Source organism: Parasteatoda tepidariorum, chromosome X1 (assembly GCF_043381705.1).
Source record: "Parasteatoda tepidariorum isolate YZ-2023 chromosome X1, CAS_Ptep_4.0, whole genome shotgun sequence".
Taxonomy (NCBI): Eukaryota; Metazoa; Arthropoda; class Arachnida; order Araneae; family Theridiidae; genus Parasteatoda; species Parasteatoda tepidariorum.
The window spans coordinates 11194455-11212862 of NC_092214.1; the positions used below are offsets into that span (position 1 = coordinate 11194455).

General features: G+C 29.4%; 1 protein-coding gene across 4 annotated transcripts in view; it reads left to right on the plus strand.

Annotated features, from left to right (window-relative positions):
- The first annotated feature begins 14726 nt into the window (after positions 1-14726).
- LOC107439872 (cytochrome P450 3A21) overlaps positions 14727-18408 on the plus strand; it is a 39505-nt gene continuing 35823 nt past the window's right edge. For 2 of the 4 annotated variants that reach the window (XM_016052608.3, XM_016052614.3), the window contains exons 1-3: positions 14727-14881; positions 16430-16526; positions 17778-17830. In XM_016052608.3, the coding sequence (XP_015908094.1) occupies positions 14835-14881; positions 16430-16526; positions 17778-17830 (197 nt within the window). In that variant the 5' untranslated portion in view covers positions 14727-14834. Of the gene's footprint in view, positions 15190-16429; positions 16527-17777; positions 17831-18408 lie in introns of all 4 variants that reach the window. The other 2 variants (XM_071187574.1, XM_071187575.1) reach the window with 1 other exon arrangement.

Genomic DNA, 18408 nt, shown 5'->3' on the forward strand with positions numbered 1-18408 from the left:
CATTTTAAGGTTAGAAGGTTTAGACGCAATCCGCATAACAAACCTTTCTAGGTTTATATTAAAAGGTTTTTGTTGAGAAAAAAATAAACCTCTTTTTGCTATCTGGGTCTCAGTATGTTTTAATTTAATTAATTTTACATAAAACAGTTCAATATTAAGATAGCATGTAAATATTATGAATTTATTAGTTAGCAGGGCTCGAAAAACCGCCCGTCCTCGACGGTCAAAAATTTCCAGCGGACAACGAATTTCTCGAATCAGACGTCAGCGCGGACGGCCATTTTCCCGTTAATGTTCGTGATACAGTTTCAATTTTTGTTATCTTACAAGAGTCTAGCGTCTCACTTCTAAAATGACCCTCTAATCTTGAAATCCCGTACAGCAACATACTGCGCATGGTGGATTGGTGTTTTTTCCGTCTAGGAGTACTGCAGCAGTTGAAAGGGACTTTTCAGCAATGAACTTAAAAAAAAACACATTACGTAAGCGTTAAGCGCAATTATGAACATCCACCTAAATGGAATGCCCCTTTCAGATTTCTGTGCAGAAACCTCTGTAAATCATTGGCTTGATTGTGGAACTGGCAAACGTCATATTTGATTCATTTAAAAAACGCAGTACCCTCGGATAAATTGACATTCCAGATAACTTGACCTTTGTCATTTAAATTATTTCCTAAAAGAAATAAATTATTTCATTAAAGAAATACTAGGTTTTACTATTAGTAACCTAGCATTTCTTTTATTACTGTATAATGTAATCCTAGTAGCTACTAATTCATTGTGTAATTTATATAAATGTTTGTAATAAATAAGAAAAAAATAACATTTTTATTTATTTAGAAGCGACGGGTTAGTTTCAAAGGAGGACGGGCACATTGTTGGACAAGCCGTCCTCGGGGACGGGTAAAATTTCTGAGTTTTTTCGTGCCCTGTTAGTTAGAGTGTGTAAAATCCTAGAAAATTTATCATTGTGAGAAAATTTCTTGTTAACATCGTTTATTCCAATTAATGCATTCACGAGGCTCAACACCTTTAATCATTATTGGTATCGAGAACTTTATTTGATCTTTTAATATAGTTATAATGCTTGGATTATTTTTGCCATCATATGTTTCAAAGACCACAACATAGATTTTAAATGTTTGATTCTAAACAAACTGAAGCATATTACTATCATCCCTGCATGGAGAAAAAAATAAGGTAAAATTAACCATACAGAGTGGTAACGACATTTCTGGTAAACAAAACATGATTCTGGTAATCAAATCAAATTATACGGTATTTATAAATCATTGATTTGGTAATTATTGGTAATTTCCCGGAGAATCCTGGTTTTTAAAATTATTACTCTTATTACCAAACATTTAGTAAAAAATACAAAACTAAAAACTAAATTTATCCAAATAAATGATTTTATACCATTATCTATGGTATCATGATAAAAAAATACCAAATTTTATTCCATTAACAAAATTTTATCACACATAAAACCTTATTTTATTGTTAATTTCGGGAAAAATTACCGCGCCTTTTTTGTGTTTGCATAGAGCTAGAAACACGGTAAATTTGACCACATTTTTGTAGTTTTAACCAAACTATTTTTTAATTGTAGCCTCATTTGCTGTAGTGCCATCTTCTGTTTAAAAATATGCTCGTTGCAGGAAAAATGCTGTGGATATGACTTGCAATTAATAACTGAATTTTTTTTCTTCACAAAGTATATTTTTCGTGTACCCTTAACACTTTTTTATTTTCTTCCAAAGTGTTTTTTTCTGCTTTAAATTTCTTCATCTGTTATATGCATATATGGCAGCGTTACTTTTAAAAAGCAACGAGTAAAAGTACAAGAATTTTTTAAAAAAGTAACGAGTAAAAAGTTCTTATTTTAAAAAGTAACGAGTCAAAAGTACAAGTACTAAACAAAAAAAGTAACGATTTAAAAGTACATTTCTAGGAAATCGAAAATTCAAAGTAACCTAAAATTTTATTGAATAATATTCTTATGTTCTTTAATGTTATTGCAAAATTGTGTGTTATTTATTTAATTATTGTTAATTTTGAAAGTTATTGACATTAATTTACTTTTAAATTCGAAAGAATATTATAATATAATCGTGCAATATAATTTTAAAATCAAATATAATTTTAATTTTAAACTTTTTATGGATTTGCACGAAAAGGAAATTTTATCTATTGATTTTAATTTATAGTTTATTATTTTTATTTATTTAAATTATCATTGAATAAAATATTTACTTACTAAAACACGCCGTTTTGAATACAAAAATAATGATCTTATGATCTTTGGCGTATCTTTGGATTCCCAATTTATGAACGGGATCCAACCGTTAGTCATTTAGCGNACAGTCTACAGTTTTATTTGTAACAATGGCTAATGCTAAAGTCATGCGAGAAAATCATTTTCCGAACATTTCTGCCTAACGGAATAATTAAAATTTGCAAACGAATTTGAGTATCAGCGGCTAAATTAATACCTTCGAGTTTTTTAGAGTTAAAATAGTAATTATAATAGTTTTCAATAGCACAAATAGTTCTGAAGCTCTTAGAGATTTGACTGAGCGTTGTTTGACAAGGTCGGGCATAAACATAATTTTAGTAAAAAATGTACTAGGTAAAAATGTATTTAGTAAAAAATATATTAAGACAAACATGTATTATTAGTGAGTTCAAAACGAAAATTGAAAAACGCAATAACAAAATCCATCATTTTTTATTTAAAATGTATTAAATAAATGCATAAAACTCGAAAATGAATGAAAATAACTTGCTAATTAGTATTTTTTATTCATTTTGCAAAATAATTGCATTTCGAAAGTGGTGCCACTGAGTCTGCTGCGAGAATTTCTCAGAATGTGCTTAGCCACGCTGAATAAGCGTTCCACGGGAGCACTAGAAGATACTGCAATATTATATTTCATATATAATTTTTTTACGATTGGATATCGATTCAAAATTGATATGCTTTCCGTTTCGACATTTGAGCTGATGTATGCACATTAGTCCAGGTCTCCGCGAATAAAAAGAGAAACAACGTTTTTTTCTTTTCTTCCTTATGGTTACTTTTTGGAGGAGTAGCAAACACCAAAATAAATCAAAGTATCTTTGTGTCAATAAGACATCCAAGATATAGTTCATTTGTTTTTTAAGCAAAACTATTTTCTAAGAGGAAAAAAAGCATGTCCCCTTCAAAAAAAAATTTCCATCCCATGCGGTGATAACAGTATTCATATGTTCATTCCAACTCTCCGAAACTTACCGGTACTATTGAAGATTATTTCTTAGAATCTCATCAAATATTTTGGCTTGAAACTTTAAAATTTAACAAAGAAGGACGTTTTAGTGTTTGTAGAAGCATGCCACCGCAACTATCATTCACATTCAGAATGTCACAAAGATAAGGATTCAGGTGTCAAGATAAGATTCAGGTGCTAAAATAGCCTGTTCACGGATGTCAGAATAATTAAAGCCTTCACACATTTGAAGGTTGGATGAATTATTTTTCTTAAAATCGTATACATTCATTATACTTGGTTTACAGAATTTCAAAGCGCATTTTTTACCATTCTGAAACTTTTTCTGGAGATGAAAACCACCGGTATTCAAAACCTTTGCTATTCACGTCATCCTTTATCACAGGCAATTTTCAGAAGCTGAATAATGACTGTTCTGGAGAACACTCCACTCACAATGATAGTTACAGTCGAAAAAAGATCAAAAGAGAAGTCCTTTCCCTTTCAGGAATGACAATTTTAAAAGGTCAAGGTATTTAAACACAAAGTTAGCTGTGAATGCATATATATTGCACATTAATTTTGTAAATTAAAAAAACATAAGCAATTTTTTTTAAATTTCTTTTTTCTATTTTTTCTTCTAGAAAGCTTACCGAGTTTTAGAAAAAAGCAACGATTTCATTCGACATTTCCGTTACAAATACTTGTACTTTTTCCCTAAAAAAGTAANTTTCTCAGAACGTGCTTAGCCACGCTGAATAAGCGCTCCACGGGAGCACTAGAAGATACTGCAGTATTATATTTCAAATATAATTTTTTTACTATTGGATATCGATTCAAAATTGATATGCTTTCCGTTTCGACATTTGAGCTCATGTATGCACATTAGTCCAGGTCTCCGCGAATAAAAAGAGAAACAACGTTTTTTTCTTTTCTTCTTTATGGTTTACTTGTACCGGCGGTACAAGTAACGAAAGTAAAAGTACTGCCATATATGATTATATGTGAATCATGCTTACTTTTGTTTTCCTATAAATATACTTTACGAATTTAGAAGCATTTCGAACAATCGCTTTTTATAAACGTATCTTGCTCCAAATAAATCGTTTCACCATTGCGCCAATTTCATCCACAGCTACTTTTCCTGTTTCCAACTTAATTTTATTTATTGAAATGGGATTAAAATAGCTGTTAAGTTGGCATTTTTATTTAAATTCTCCAGCACAGCCATCTGAAAAACTATACATATTTTTGACAGAAGATGAGCTTTCTTCATAATGCATTTCTGAAACAGAAAACTTATCATGGGTTATATTATCTGAGCATATGACTTTACTAAGTTGCCATGATACTACATGACTGCATCAAAAACTGTCATTTTAAGATGCGCAGATTGGATTTCATCCTGATATAGGCAAGATCTGCAAAGTTTATTTGCAAGACAATGTCTTATCTGAGCATATGACTTTACTAAGTTGCCATCATACTATATGACTGCATCAAAAACTGTCATTTTAAAATGTGCAGATTGGATTTCATCCTGATATAGACAAGATCTGCAAAGTCTATTTGCAAGACAATGTCTTATCTGAGCTTATGACTTTACTTAGTTGCCATCATACTATATGACTGCATCAAGAACTGTCATTTTAAGATGTGCAGATTGGATTTCATTCTGATATAGGCAAGATCTTCAAAGTCTATTTGCAAGACAATGCTGCCTTATCTGAGCATATAATTTTATTTAGGTGGCATCATATTATATGACTGCATCAAAAACTGTCATTTTAGGATGTGCAGATTGGATTTCATCCTGATATAGGCAAGATCTTCAAAGTCTATTTGCAAGACAATGTCTTATCTGAGCATATGATTTTACTTAGTTCTCATCATACGATATGACTGCATTAAAAACTGTCATTTTAGGATGTGCAGATTGGATTTGGATAAATAATTCCGATCGATAAATAATGTTAGAAACTATTGCATAATCTGAATAATTATTTTACTTTAAATTTAGTCTCTACTTATTACTTTAAAAGTTTCAGTCAATTTTTACACATCTTTACTTGAAACGACTGTAAGAATGCGAAAAAAAGTATGAAATATTTGTAAAAAGAGCAAAAAACAAATGAGTTTTAATAAGACATAAGTTAAGTAGTTTCATGTTTTTAATATTATTTAAGCAAATATCTCGATATGCGTATATCAAAAAAATTCTTCTCATTTCAAAATATGATTACGTGTAATTTAATTTGCTTGAACTTGTATTTAATAGAGGAAGTTTGAAATGTGAGGATTATTCTATTTTCCCGTCTTCAAAAATTAGTTTCTGTTTCGATTTGAGCCGTACAAAAATATTTGTTAACGCTGTGAATTGTTACGTTTGTGACAACGCTCCAAGGCTTGTTCTGAATATTTTTTCTTTAAATTGCCTCTACTAAATCAGACAATTTTAGAAAATATCTCTTTTACTCCCGTCACATTCATTTAACACTAATGATAATAATATCTTTGAATTATGATAATAATGATTCATTTCATACACAAAAATTATAAAACTTTTTATTTAAATGAATACAGTTTTCTAGGCTATTTCTAGTTTATTTACAACATATATTCCTGAACTACGACTTCTTATGATTAAAATGAAATATTTCACTTTTATTTCATTTAGAAATATCAGTAAAAATTTTCTATTGCCATGGACTCACATTATATAATATTAAGTTGCTATCCTTAATTTAATAGTACTTAAGTGTATTTAAATGAGAAAAGATCTGACTAATCATAACGGTAAGATTGATTAAAATAATTTAAAATCATTTGAAATAATAAATAATAATTTACAAGATATAGGTGTATCAATTGCCATTTTAATTATCTATAGTGTTTATGAATTTAAAATCCCTTTTGTGTTGTTAAAGAATTGCCAAATGTGATTCTCTATTTAACGAATTTTTCATATAACGAATTTATTATCGGAATTTAGCGATTTCGTTAAATAGAGGCCCGACTGTATATTTTTTTAATTTAAGTCAAACAAATAAGCATTGCTTAAGGTCTTTAAATTTCACTGATATATAAATATTTTTATTAGTACTGTAAGATCCATCGGTAGTTATCTACTAAATAACTTAGTTATTTAACTGTTTCATGCAAAAATGTAGATTTAAGAGAGTTCCTAGTAAAATAATAAAGCATGCAAGAAAAATTTTCTTTTTTGATTATTTTAATTTCTTCATCGTTTACATAGACCTCAATATGATTGATGAAGGTTTGTGAATGATTTTTCTTTTACTTAAACATTAGTTTGAAAACCCAAAAGTTTTCAATGATAAATTTTTTATAAATAAATGTAATTAAATGTTTTAGAATGTTTGTTTTACAAATGCACGTATAAATTAAATGTTTTGCAAAGTTAATGTATAAATTAAATACTTTACAGTAAAATGTTTTATACGAATAAATGCATAAATTAAATTTTATAAAAATAAATGTTTTACGAATGTATAAATTAAGTGTTAGAAAGATAAACTTTTCACAGTTAAAAGCTTGTATTAAATGTTTTACAAAAAATTTATGAGCTATACATTTATTTGTTTTAAAGATAAATGTTTCACTAATTTAAGTGTAAACAATATCTTTTACCCCCAATAAATGTATAAATAAAAATTTTCGAAAATAAATGCTTATACATGTAATTAATACATGACTCACTAATAAATAAATGTTTTGCCAATAAATATTTATATCGGTTCAAGTCATTCGTAATTTAGAAATATGATTTTAATTTCATGGTCTCATCTATTTCATTTAAAATTACTTCTACATGATTCATTTAAATATCACCAACTATCATTCAGAGAAGGAAACCATNGCATAAATTAAATTTTATAAAAATAAATGTTTTACGAATGTATAAATTAAGTGTTAGAAAGATAAACTTTTCACAGTTAAAAGCTTGTATTAAATGTTTTACAAAAAATTTATGAGCTATACATTTATTTGTTTTAAAGATAAATGTTTCACTAATTTAAGTGTAAACAATATCTTTTACCCCCAATAAATGTATAAATAAAAATTTTCGAAAATAAATGCTTATACATGTAATTAATACATAACTCACTAATAAATAAATGTTTTGCCAATAAATGTTTATATCGGTTCAAGTCATTCGTAATTTAGAAATATGATTTTAATTTCATGGTTTCATCTATTTCATTTAAAATTACTTCTACATGATTCATTTAAATATCGCCAACTATCATTCAGAGAAAGAAAACATTCGCTTTAGATTAAGAATTTTGACTGCCTAAATATCTGAATTTTATTTTATATACAGTCGGATTTCTATTTAATGAATTTTCATTTTGCGATTTTTTTTCGAGTGACCAAGAGCATTTCGGAAATTTCTTCCTAAAATAACTTCCAAATAGCAAAGTGAATTTTCTATTTCACGAGCTTTCCCTATTTCCCAAAATATTTCAGAACATTTCAAACTTGCTATCGCATTTTATGGGGGAAACGACCTTGAATTGTTTCTCGTAGCTCTCGTAGTTTCTAGTAACTTATAGAGAAAGCAGTAAAATCCCTTTACCCTTTTGTTAGCACTTCGAAAGAAAAACTCAGACATAATTAACAAATTTTATCAGTAGCAATTAAACTTAAGCATTGTATATTTAAAATTACTTTTAAAATAAATGCAGTTATAATTTCATGCATAAATTTAGCTTTTTTTAGTTGAAAATGTATGCAGCGTGATAGTGTAACACTGGATAATGTTTTGCTCGATTCTTGCTTTCCATGCAAATTTCTTTTATGGTTATGATTTATTAAATAAATAGTAGATACTAGTTTACAAGATAAAAGTGTATCAAGTGCTATATTAATTATGTCTAGAGTTTCGGAATATAAAGCCTGTTTCGTGTTGCTTAAGTATTTGAAAAGCTGATTTCCTAGTTAACGAATTTTCCATATATCGAACTTATTATCGGGATATAGCGACTTCGTTAACTGGAGGTCCGGCAGTAATTTTCAAACATTTATATTTTAACTAATGGAAAAAAACTAAAAGGAAAGCGTCTCGGTGAAGAAAAGGAAAAAGCTGCGGTGAAAATTTAAAGGGAAAATTTTTTAAATTGTTATAAAATGACTTTGCAGTTTTAATGCTGACAATGCAAAAGCATTACTCAAAGTGCTATCATTTTATTAAGCATAGATTGCTAGAAAAGGAGCAAGGAATTATTATCTCTTGGATTGTGGTTATTTATTTATTTGCTTTACTTTTTCTGATATTTTGCTTTTATAAGATATGATGTGATGATAAAAACTGTGGATAAACAAAATATATCAATTCTTATTGAAAATAGTTTCTTTATAAGCTGTTTAACATGAACGAAAATGAATATAAACACAGCTCTATGGGATAAACTGTAGATAAACAAAATGTATCGAAAATCTCTTTCACAATGGCAAAATCTTCCAAACTCTTCTGCACAACAATTTACAACAGTCAAGCGATCACGTTAAAAAAATTTGTTGTTAGATTCTTTCATATGGTATACTTGAACTGTTACATTTTATCTCAGAGAACAGTTTAATCTATCAACCGTTTCCACGAGGCATTGTGTAATGAGTATCTGTAAAATTTTACAAGCATTTCATAGAGTTTAAATTATATTAAAAAAATGTGTTCTCTGTAACGTGATATATGTTTCTTAGAACTTGATATATATTAAATTATGAATACATTCCGATTCTTAAATAAATAGTTGGGAAGAAGATAATGAAAGAAAAAATGTGACAATCAGAAGCACCTTAAAATTTCATCCGACGATCAAACAGGTTTTAATTCTTATAATTCATGTATTTTTAAAAAATCAAAACTAGATCAAATTTGCATGATTTTTTCAACTTATGCTCACGGATAATTTATGTTTACGGATAATTAAAAAAAATAAGTTATACACATTGTATTACATAAGTGCTAATTTTTAAAATTTTTGCATTTGAAACATAGTAAAATGAAGCTTAAAAGATGAACAATAAACAAAAGTGAAGTTTATCACAATCATTGCAAAATTGATTAAAAAATCCCTATTTTTTACACGCGTCTACTGTGTTGTTTCCCCTTAAGTTTTCCACAAAAATCAGTTATCTATGTTTATCATATATGCATCTCTTATCGGTTCTTTTTTCATTTTTCTCTTGTTTACATTCAAATCCGACAAACTGATATTGAACATAATACTTAAGGGAGGTGACATATTGTTTCCGATACGTTTTTTTTCCTTTACGTTGAATCGAATAAACCCGAAACCTTGTCGATAGAACTATTAGCAATTGTTCAAAAGCTATAAAATTTTTACAGATGAAAATACTATTTTGTTCTTATGCATATGACATTGCTTATAAAGACAAGCAATGCATTTGATTATGCGAATTTTATCTAAATTCAATGGGACCAAAAGCAAATTAATAGAGTAAGGAAGAGTTAAAAGGATTGAATATATAAAAAGTACACTTATTTACGCATCTATATATGCATTTCTAATTAAACAACCAAATCCGTGAACGGAATACTTAAAGTGCTTATAAAGCAATGCAGAAAATTTAAACGGATATGAGTCAAAATTTGCGCTGTTTTAAACTAAAATTTAAATTATTTCTAAACTATGCGTCTTATCAGTCTAACTCTTAAATCGATTCTGCGTGAAATAACAAATTGGAAAAATAATATGTTAAAAATACGATAATAAGTATTTCCAACGGATATGTAACAAAATATCTAAATCTTAATTCGATTCTACGTGAAATAATACATAGGAAAGTTGATCTGTTAAAAATAAGACATTAAATATTTCTGAACCTGTTATTAACAAATTGGCCTTGCTTTCATTTCACATGTTTTTTTTTTTATCTCATTTGATAATTCTAAAAAAAAACCATAGGATCTAAGACTCTGTTTGCGTAGCAATGTAGCGCACTATTTATCCTTAAAAACTTTTAAAAGTTTCGATCTATTAGTTGTATCACCTTGGGTAAGATTTAATTCGATTGAGCGTACAAAAAATACATCAAAACAATATGCCACTTTTTAGAAAGCTTGGTGTAATTTCTCCGTTCTTTCTTTCCTACCCCTTAGTAAGTTCTACAATTTGTCAATAGAAAGAACTCCCCTCACCTCGAAGTCTAAGACCCTCTCCTCCCATGGAAACAAGAAAAAGTGCATTTCAAAAAGGGGAGCTTCTTTATCTCCTAATTGCCTTTCTCTCGCGAACCCGAGTCGAAACCTATCTTAAATAATGATCCCTACTTGAAATAGTTAAACCCCGGAACCATAGTCACAGCCAACACTCCAGACTAATGGCAGTTCTTTATGTAGACAGACTATAGATTGAGATTGCAGCTCATTTCAGGGGAAAGGTGGTCGAAAGTGGCGAGTTACAAGTACTACAGTGGTTGCTACTTTTTTCCATAGTTTGTAGTGTAGTGTGCTACTTTTTAAAAGAGGTAGTGTAGTGAGTAGTGTAAACAAATAAAAAAATAACGAAACAAAGCTCAAATGCAAAAATTTTCAAATCTGATGGTGATTTGGTGCAAATCCTTCGTGGGCCGGTCAACGTGCGCAATGAGAATACCTGTGTGGCAGAGCGTTAATACGATCTACATCTGTTGGTCGGAAAAATCGTTTCAAAATCGGTCGAGTTGTTCCTGAGAAATTGAATTTTAAATATCTGACTTTTTTAAAATTCGATTTTACCGGAACTATAATGTAGTTTCCCCTCAAACTATTCAGATTGAGTCCTAGAACATGAAGATCTGATCATTAGATCAAAAGTTATTCACGGTTTTTTGCACTGTATTTTACTTCTTGGAGGATATAAAAGGCACTTAATTCACGAATATTTGATAATTTCCAATCATTTCTTAAATCCCTGTCGAGAAAAACTTAAAGTTTAAAGAACAAATTCGTAAAAAGTGGCTTAAAATAAAAAACTATTTCATATAAACATGAAATAAAACTCCTTAATATCTCCTCATATTTAACCAAGTCTTTCTTCAAAATCATGTTGAATATGGTTGAAAATAACGTTTCTCTTCTAAAAGTAACGAAGTAGTAACTTCATTACGAAAGTAGTTCGTAGTCGCTACATTAAAAAAAGTAGTTGTTAACTACAATTGTAATAAAGTAGTTGTAATTAACTACAAAGAAAATAAAGTTTTTCAGACCACTGACTCATCTATTCATTTTAGACAAAAATGACTTATAACAATTTACAGGTTTCTCATAACTATTTCTGCATTCAATTACTCAGGCACTGTCCTGAAACTATTATAAGAAATAGAAAAGTTTTTAAAAAAGTTTCATTATTAAATTTAGTTTCAATAATAAAACTTTTTATACAAAAAGTATTATAAAAAAGTTTGAATCAGTAACTATAGGCCTATGAATTGATTTTATTTCTGCTGTACTTAAGGTTATTATACTTAGCTACTGTACTGAAGGTTAAGGTTAATGACTTTGAAAGTTGAGCAAAATTTTAGTTTCTTCATACTTTAAGGCCAATATTAAAGTCACGCTTATTATACACTACACATATGTTTATTCTTTTAAGTACTACTCATTAGTATGCATTCATTAATATATATACCTCTGTAGTTTACTGTTGTCACTGTAGTATTGGCCATGGGAATGAAATGGCCGATATTCTTGCTAAGGAGGGTTGCAGGGTTACAACTCCCTCTTCCACACTTACTTTTTTGGAGTTATACTCTCTGGAAAAATCAAAAATCTCGGAGGAGTGAAAAACACCCCCAACCCATAATTGGTACAAGGGATCAAAACCGGGTTTGTCTCTTGACCTCCCGTGTGACAGACGTACCCGGACTGTTCTATCAAGGCTTGCTAGCGGTCACATCAAGTGCTTCACTTTCAACGAGGGCAGGAAAACCTTCGTCACCAGCACCAAGTGCCAAATTCATCACGTTTCTCCTGAGCACCTCTTGGATTGCATGGGATTCTCTAAGGAGGATCTCTTTAGCAATCCTCTCCTAGTCTTCGACTTCCTTACAGTCAGCGAACTCGTGGATCTTGTCTGACTCCGTCAGACAGAGAGGATAAGCAACAACAGCAGTGTTGATCGAAGTATAAGAGGATAGCCTCGTATCGAAAAGTTTTGAATGATCTTAAATGCAAAGATGAGTAATCATGTGTAAATAATTAGTGTGAACATAATAGAGCGCAAAATAACGATCAGTACGGTTGTTCACTCTTTTTATAAGAAGTATTCCTATTTGAAAATCAATGTATTTTTCTCAAAATTAGCGAGAAGTTTCAGCTTTTATCCCCCAAACAACTAGGAGAAAAAAAATTTTAGCAAAAGAAAAAAAAATCGTATTTCATAGTTTTACACAAAGAATATTTGTCAAAAATTTCAGGAAAAATAAAAATATTTAAACTATCGAAATCAGACTGATCTGCCCGATTTTTTTTAAAAAAAGAACTGACTCTTACCTTAACTTAGATTTTGTTTTTTTTTAAACGGTTTCCTTTCCAGAAATGTCATTACCTGACAGTACGGAAATTTTACCAGAATTTTTTTCTCCGCTTAGAATACACTAGTTAGTCATCTAGGTTGATATACATCAAGAGAAGCGACGCTGTGTTTTTTAGTTGTGAAACAAGTGTAATAATTGGTATTCTTTCTGTGTGTATGTTTGATTCAAAAACTAATTGTATTTTAAGATTTTGTGAATGAATTCATTCTCTAAATTAATGTTTCTTGCTTGTATTTCAAAAATAACTTAACTGATTCCTGTAGTATTTTATATTACTATAATTATAAATTTAAAGTTAGTGAATAAGAAAACTTGGGATCAAGTACTAGGGTAAAGTAGTGTAAAAGAATATTGGTATAGTGAAACTCTTGGTCTAAAGTATTTTCCATCATTTTATGACATTAAAATATTCTACAGTGAAAAAATTATTTCACGACAACAGTATATCAGTGAACAGTAATTATAACTAGTTACATATATATATATGCATCGTAAATGTCTTTTTAATAAATTTAAATGTAAAAAAAAGTCCCCTACTTTCCATACTTGCATCAATTATTATTCGATCTTCGTTTTTAAGGGGATTTTCTAATTCTATTATGTTTTCATTCAAATCGATATTTTTATTATTTTCTACTAAGCTCCAATAAATTTGCAATTTTCCGATTGGGGATCTAAAAAATATGGACAAATATCTCGAAAAATACGCATTAAATGAAAAATTTTAAAAATTAAAGTGTTTGCAAAAGCAAGTTCATGAATCAATCCCTGTTTTTGGATGGAAGGTAATATTTTCAGCAGAAAACATATTGATTCTTCAAAGAAAGCATGCAAACCTTGTGTCGGAATTTCCTTCAATTGTCACGAAAATGCTCGTATTAAAAAGCTTTTTCAAATAAAGTAAAAACCTTTCATCCTAAAAGGATTACAAATTATTTTTAAAACTTTTTTTAAAAAGTATTGTCACTTAGATAAAATGGTCCATTTTAGCTGACACTATAGATAGGATCAAGTTGCAATTGGATATTTGATGAGCATGTAAGACTTAGTGAAAATAAAATTTATAATTACCTAGATTTAAGATTATTTTCATCTTAAGACAAGCTTTATTCAAGAATTTTTTTCACGCTAAGACAACTTAGATTTAAAGTTTTTTATAAAGGTTGGTTTCCAAGGTTTCGGATTAGGGTCAAGTGCGCAGAATAGAGCAGATTGTGACAGAACTCGTTTTAAAATGAGAAGGTTTACAAGTAAACCGCATAAAAACCTTTTTAGGTTTACATTAAAAGGTTTTTGCTGAGTGAAAATAAGCCTTATTTTGCAATCTGGGTTGTGCTTAACTACAGGGAAACGCAAAAAGTAAATTTGCAGTATGAGCCATTATAATAACACTTCCCCGAATAAACATCCGCCCCCCCCCATATTTCGAACTGTCAATAAACAGATGCTGTTGTAATTGTAGTTTATTTACGTCGCCCTAGAGCTGCACAATGGTCTATTGGTGACGATCTGGGAAACATCCCTGAGGATGATCCGAAGACATGTCATCACAATTTTGATCNTTCGGTAGCCCGACGACCTGCACGCGAAGTCGAGCACTTTACGGTAGAACAGTTTAACGAGGACCAATACCGCACACCCTCGGTCCCTACGCAGACTGATCCAAGTGGTCACCCACCCTCACACTGACCGCAGCCAGTGATGCTTGACTTAGGTGATCTGCTGGGAACCGTGTCTTAACGATTAGTGCACTGCGGGACGTCAGAATCTATTAAAGTATGTTTATCAGAAAAGAACCGTTCTTTTGCGTTCAATTTCGTCATTTAAATTATCACGTGTATGAATTAATTAGCATATTTACGAGTTGTGCATTACAAAATGCGTTTTTGGGTCACGTGATAATTAAACAAAAGCGAAGACGATAAGAGGAAAATGTGCTTCATGTAATCTAATGATAAATATATTTATAACATAAAGTTTGAAGGATTTTATTCTCACTTTCTGTTTATCTGCAATCATGTATGTTGTTGCCTTGATAGCCGTTATCTGTGCTCTGTGGTTATTGTAAGTATTCCTTCAAATAACGCTTGATTTTCTCATTCACAATTTTTAATACTTCATTCCTTTGCATTTTCTGCATCCAAAAGTTTTTGATACATCATGTTAAAAGTTTTCGCAAATTTCAAAATATGTAACAAAAACTTGTCATTATAAAAAAATGCAAAAATATAGGATTTTAAAATCGAGTTGTTCTCCGTTTTCTTTCTCTAAGTAAAAGGATCTGATGAATCAATTGAGTCATGAATCGCGAGAAATTTACCTCAATTGGTATTTTGGAATTTTTATCTGCATATTTCGTGAAATTCTTTTGGGTAATAATAAATCATATTAATTATCGATTGTGAGTCTTAATACTTGTGAAGTATTTTTTAACGGATGTTAAATATGAAGGACCTTAAAAGAAGAATGTAAAGGAAAGTGTACAGAATAATTTGAATACTATAGTTTTAGACGAAAATATGCCTTACTACTACAATTCTAACAGTCAAACTCTAAATAAAATTAAATAAAACAAGTGATGAACATTTTTGTTAATGAAAATTGCCCTTAGAACTAATAGCATACATCAATCTTATCATTCAAGTGGAAGATTAGACGAACGATTGATGAAATATTAAAAGCTTTTTTTTTCTCTCGCTTAACACTCTGCTTAGTTAGAAAAACTAAATAAAAACGGCTAGTTTGCATAAGGAATTTTCCCTAAAAAGTACTATTAAACTCATCGATTCAACTATTAATTTTTTTTCAATTTCATTGAAGCCTGCATAAATTAACCAATTTGATAACCAGTTGTGATTTTTGATAACCAGTTTGACTTGAGCTCAGTGGCTCAGGGGATAGAGCGTTCGCATTCCAATGAGGTGAACCGGGTTCGAATCCCTGCGATACGGACTCCGCTCGCACCAACCACAGTGCTGATGCAAAATATCCTCAGTGGTAGACGGATCATGGATCCCCCTGCCATCACTATAATCGTGGGAGGTTTTCGCGGTTTTCCTCTTCATGTAACGCAAATTCGGGTTAGTTCCATCAAAAAGTCCTCCACAAAGGCTCCCAATTCTTGATCCAAGAGGTTTTCTGGACTGGGTTCAAAATTATTAGTAGTCTCAATTAATTGGTTCAACTGTTCAACGACGGTTCTTGTAGAAGGTTCCATAATTTTGAGGCATGTTGATCCCTAACAAGATGAGAGGGCTTCTCAGCTCGGCTTAAGGATCTAAAAATAAATTATTATAGTAATTTCGGAAACATTTTGTGTTAGCTAAGAAATTTATAAAAATTGCAAATTTTAATGTTGAAAATTGAATTCAGATTTTTTAGAATACATAAGACGCCACACATTTTTTAAATACTCTCTAACACCACTCACAATCATAAGAAAACGTGGTTCTCTCAAGTGTTGAAAATAGTTATCGCTTTAAACATGAATTATTTTGTCCTGAAACTTTATGCATAAAAACAATCCCGATATACACTCAGTTAAGAATTTGAATTAACACAAAAATTGTTAAAAAAATTAAAATGTATTAATGTTGAGTTTTTTACTTTCAGATATAGAAAGAAATGGTTTTCTTTTTTCAAGGATTTGAACATTCCTGGACCAGAACCAAATTTATTGTTCGGAAACATTGTGGAAATTATTCGCAGAGTAAGTTTTAATTTCTATTATCAATTGCCATAATGATTTAAGGGTAGTTTTTTTTTTATCAATTGCCATAATCATTTATAGATAGATAATTTTTTTATCAATTGCCATAATAATTTAAAGGTAGTTTATTTTTTTATCAATTGCCATAAAGATTTATAGGTAGTTTATTTTTTTATTAATTGCCATACTGATTTATAGGTTATTTTTGATCAATTGCCATAATGATTCATGGGTAGTTTAACATTTTTATCAATTGCCCTAATGATTCATAGGTAGTTTATTTTTTAGGATCATTTCCCACATTGAAACTACAGAAAACAGAAAGGAATAAAGGAGGGGACAGAAATATTTGAACGGTTTTTAAACAGAAATTGAGAAAAAAATTACAAAAAATTATTAAAAAAAATTATTATAAAAAAAATGAAAAAAAAAATTAGAAAGAAAAAAAAACAAGTTAAGAACGAAATATTTAATCTCGCCTTCAACCCACACAATTATATCAGCAAAACTTAGTACTTTCTGATATTGTATTAATATCGAAAATAAAGAAAAAATAAACTGATTGGTTAATATTATTTAATCAAGTAAAAACAACACAGAAATTAAAAAAAAGAACATATAAAGAGGAAAGAGAAGAAGATGGACTGTACTTATGAAATTGCAAAAATGATTTAAGAATATATTTTCGTAAGTAAGTTGCCGGATTACAATTAAAGCGCCAAAGGAACACATTTAAAGTTAGTTAAAGCATAATATAGGGTGGAAAATGATTTTAAGGTATGCTCATACTAAAGTTAACTGATCTGATTAATGCGTTACTTTGAGAGGAAATTTTAGCTGAACACAAGGTAAAAACATATCAAAAATTATAAATTAATTTAAGGTCACATTTTAAATATAAAATTTCAATCGAAGATTTTTATCAAGATAATTGATATTTATTGAATAATAGTTAAAATTAATGTTGGAGGAGTTAGTTATAAAATTTGAAAGAATTTACACAGGTTTTAACTGTCGGTTGCAAGGTATTTTAATTTGCAATAAATTAATTTATTTTTAATCATTTTAATAATTCCCTGATTTTCTATTCAATTTAATTACTAGTTATTTAAATTCAAATTTTGGTCTATTTCTTTTTTAGATAAATAAATATTGCAAAACAATCTGCTAATTTGACTTAAAATAGTATTTATATAAATGTTCTTACAGAAGAAAGAAAATGTAGCAATCAATAAATATATTCTGTTTTAGAATCCTATACAATCCCATGCAGGTTGGCTTAAAAAATATGGAAAAGTTGTTGGGTAAGTAGCTTTCTTTATCCAAATTTATGAGATATATTAATTCCAAATTTTTAGGATCCAAATTTATTTACCATTTAAACTATACATTTGTCATTAAGCTTTATGCAATTTATATTTGATTGAGAAAAATTAAATATTATTAAGATTTGAAGATTCATGATCAAACTTTGCATAGGTAGTTTTAAAATCATCATCATCTCTCTCTCTCTGTATATACAGTGGTGGCCAAAAGTGAGGACATTTTTTGAAAGTTTCACATTTTTCAACTTTGTGTGCTTGTAGAATATATTAATTTTAGCTTAAATTCAATTGAAGGTAATTTAATTTAAAATTTAATAATAAATACAGTATTACAATATTTGTATTACAAAAAAAGTTATGCAACTAATAGTAAGATCTATCTTAGACTTACATTTTTTTTAAATGATACTTACACAATCAATACTTAGTAGGATAACCCGTATTTTTTAAGACAGCTTCACAGCGTGTTTTCATCGAGTGAACGAGTGTTTGGAGTTCATCTTTCGTAATCACATGGTGCCAAGAATCAATTATAGCTTCAATAAGTTGTCCTTTAT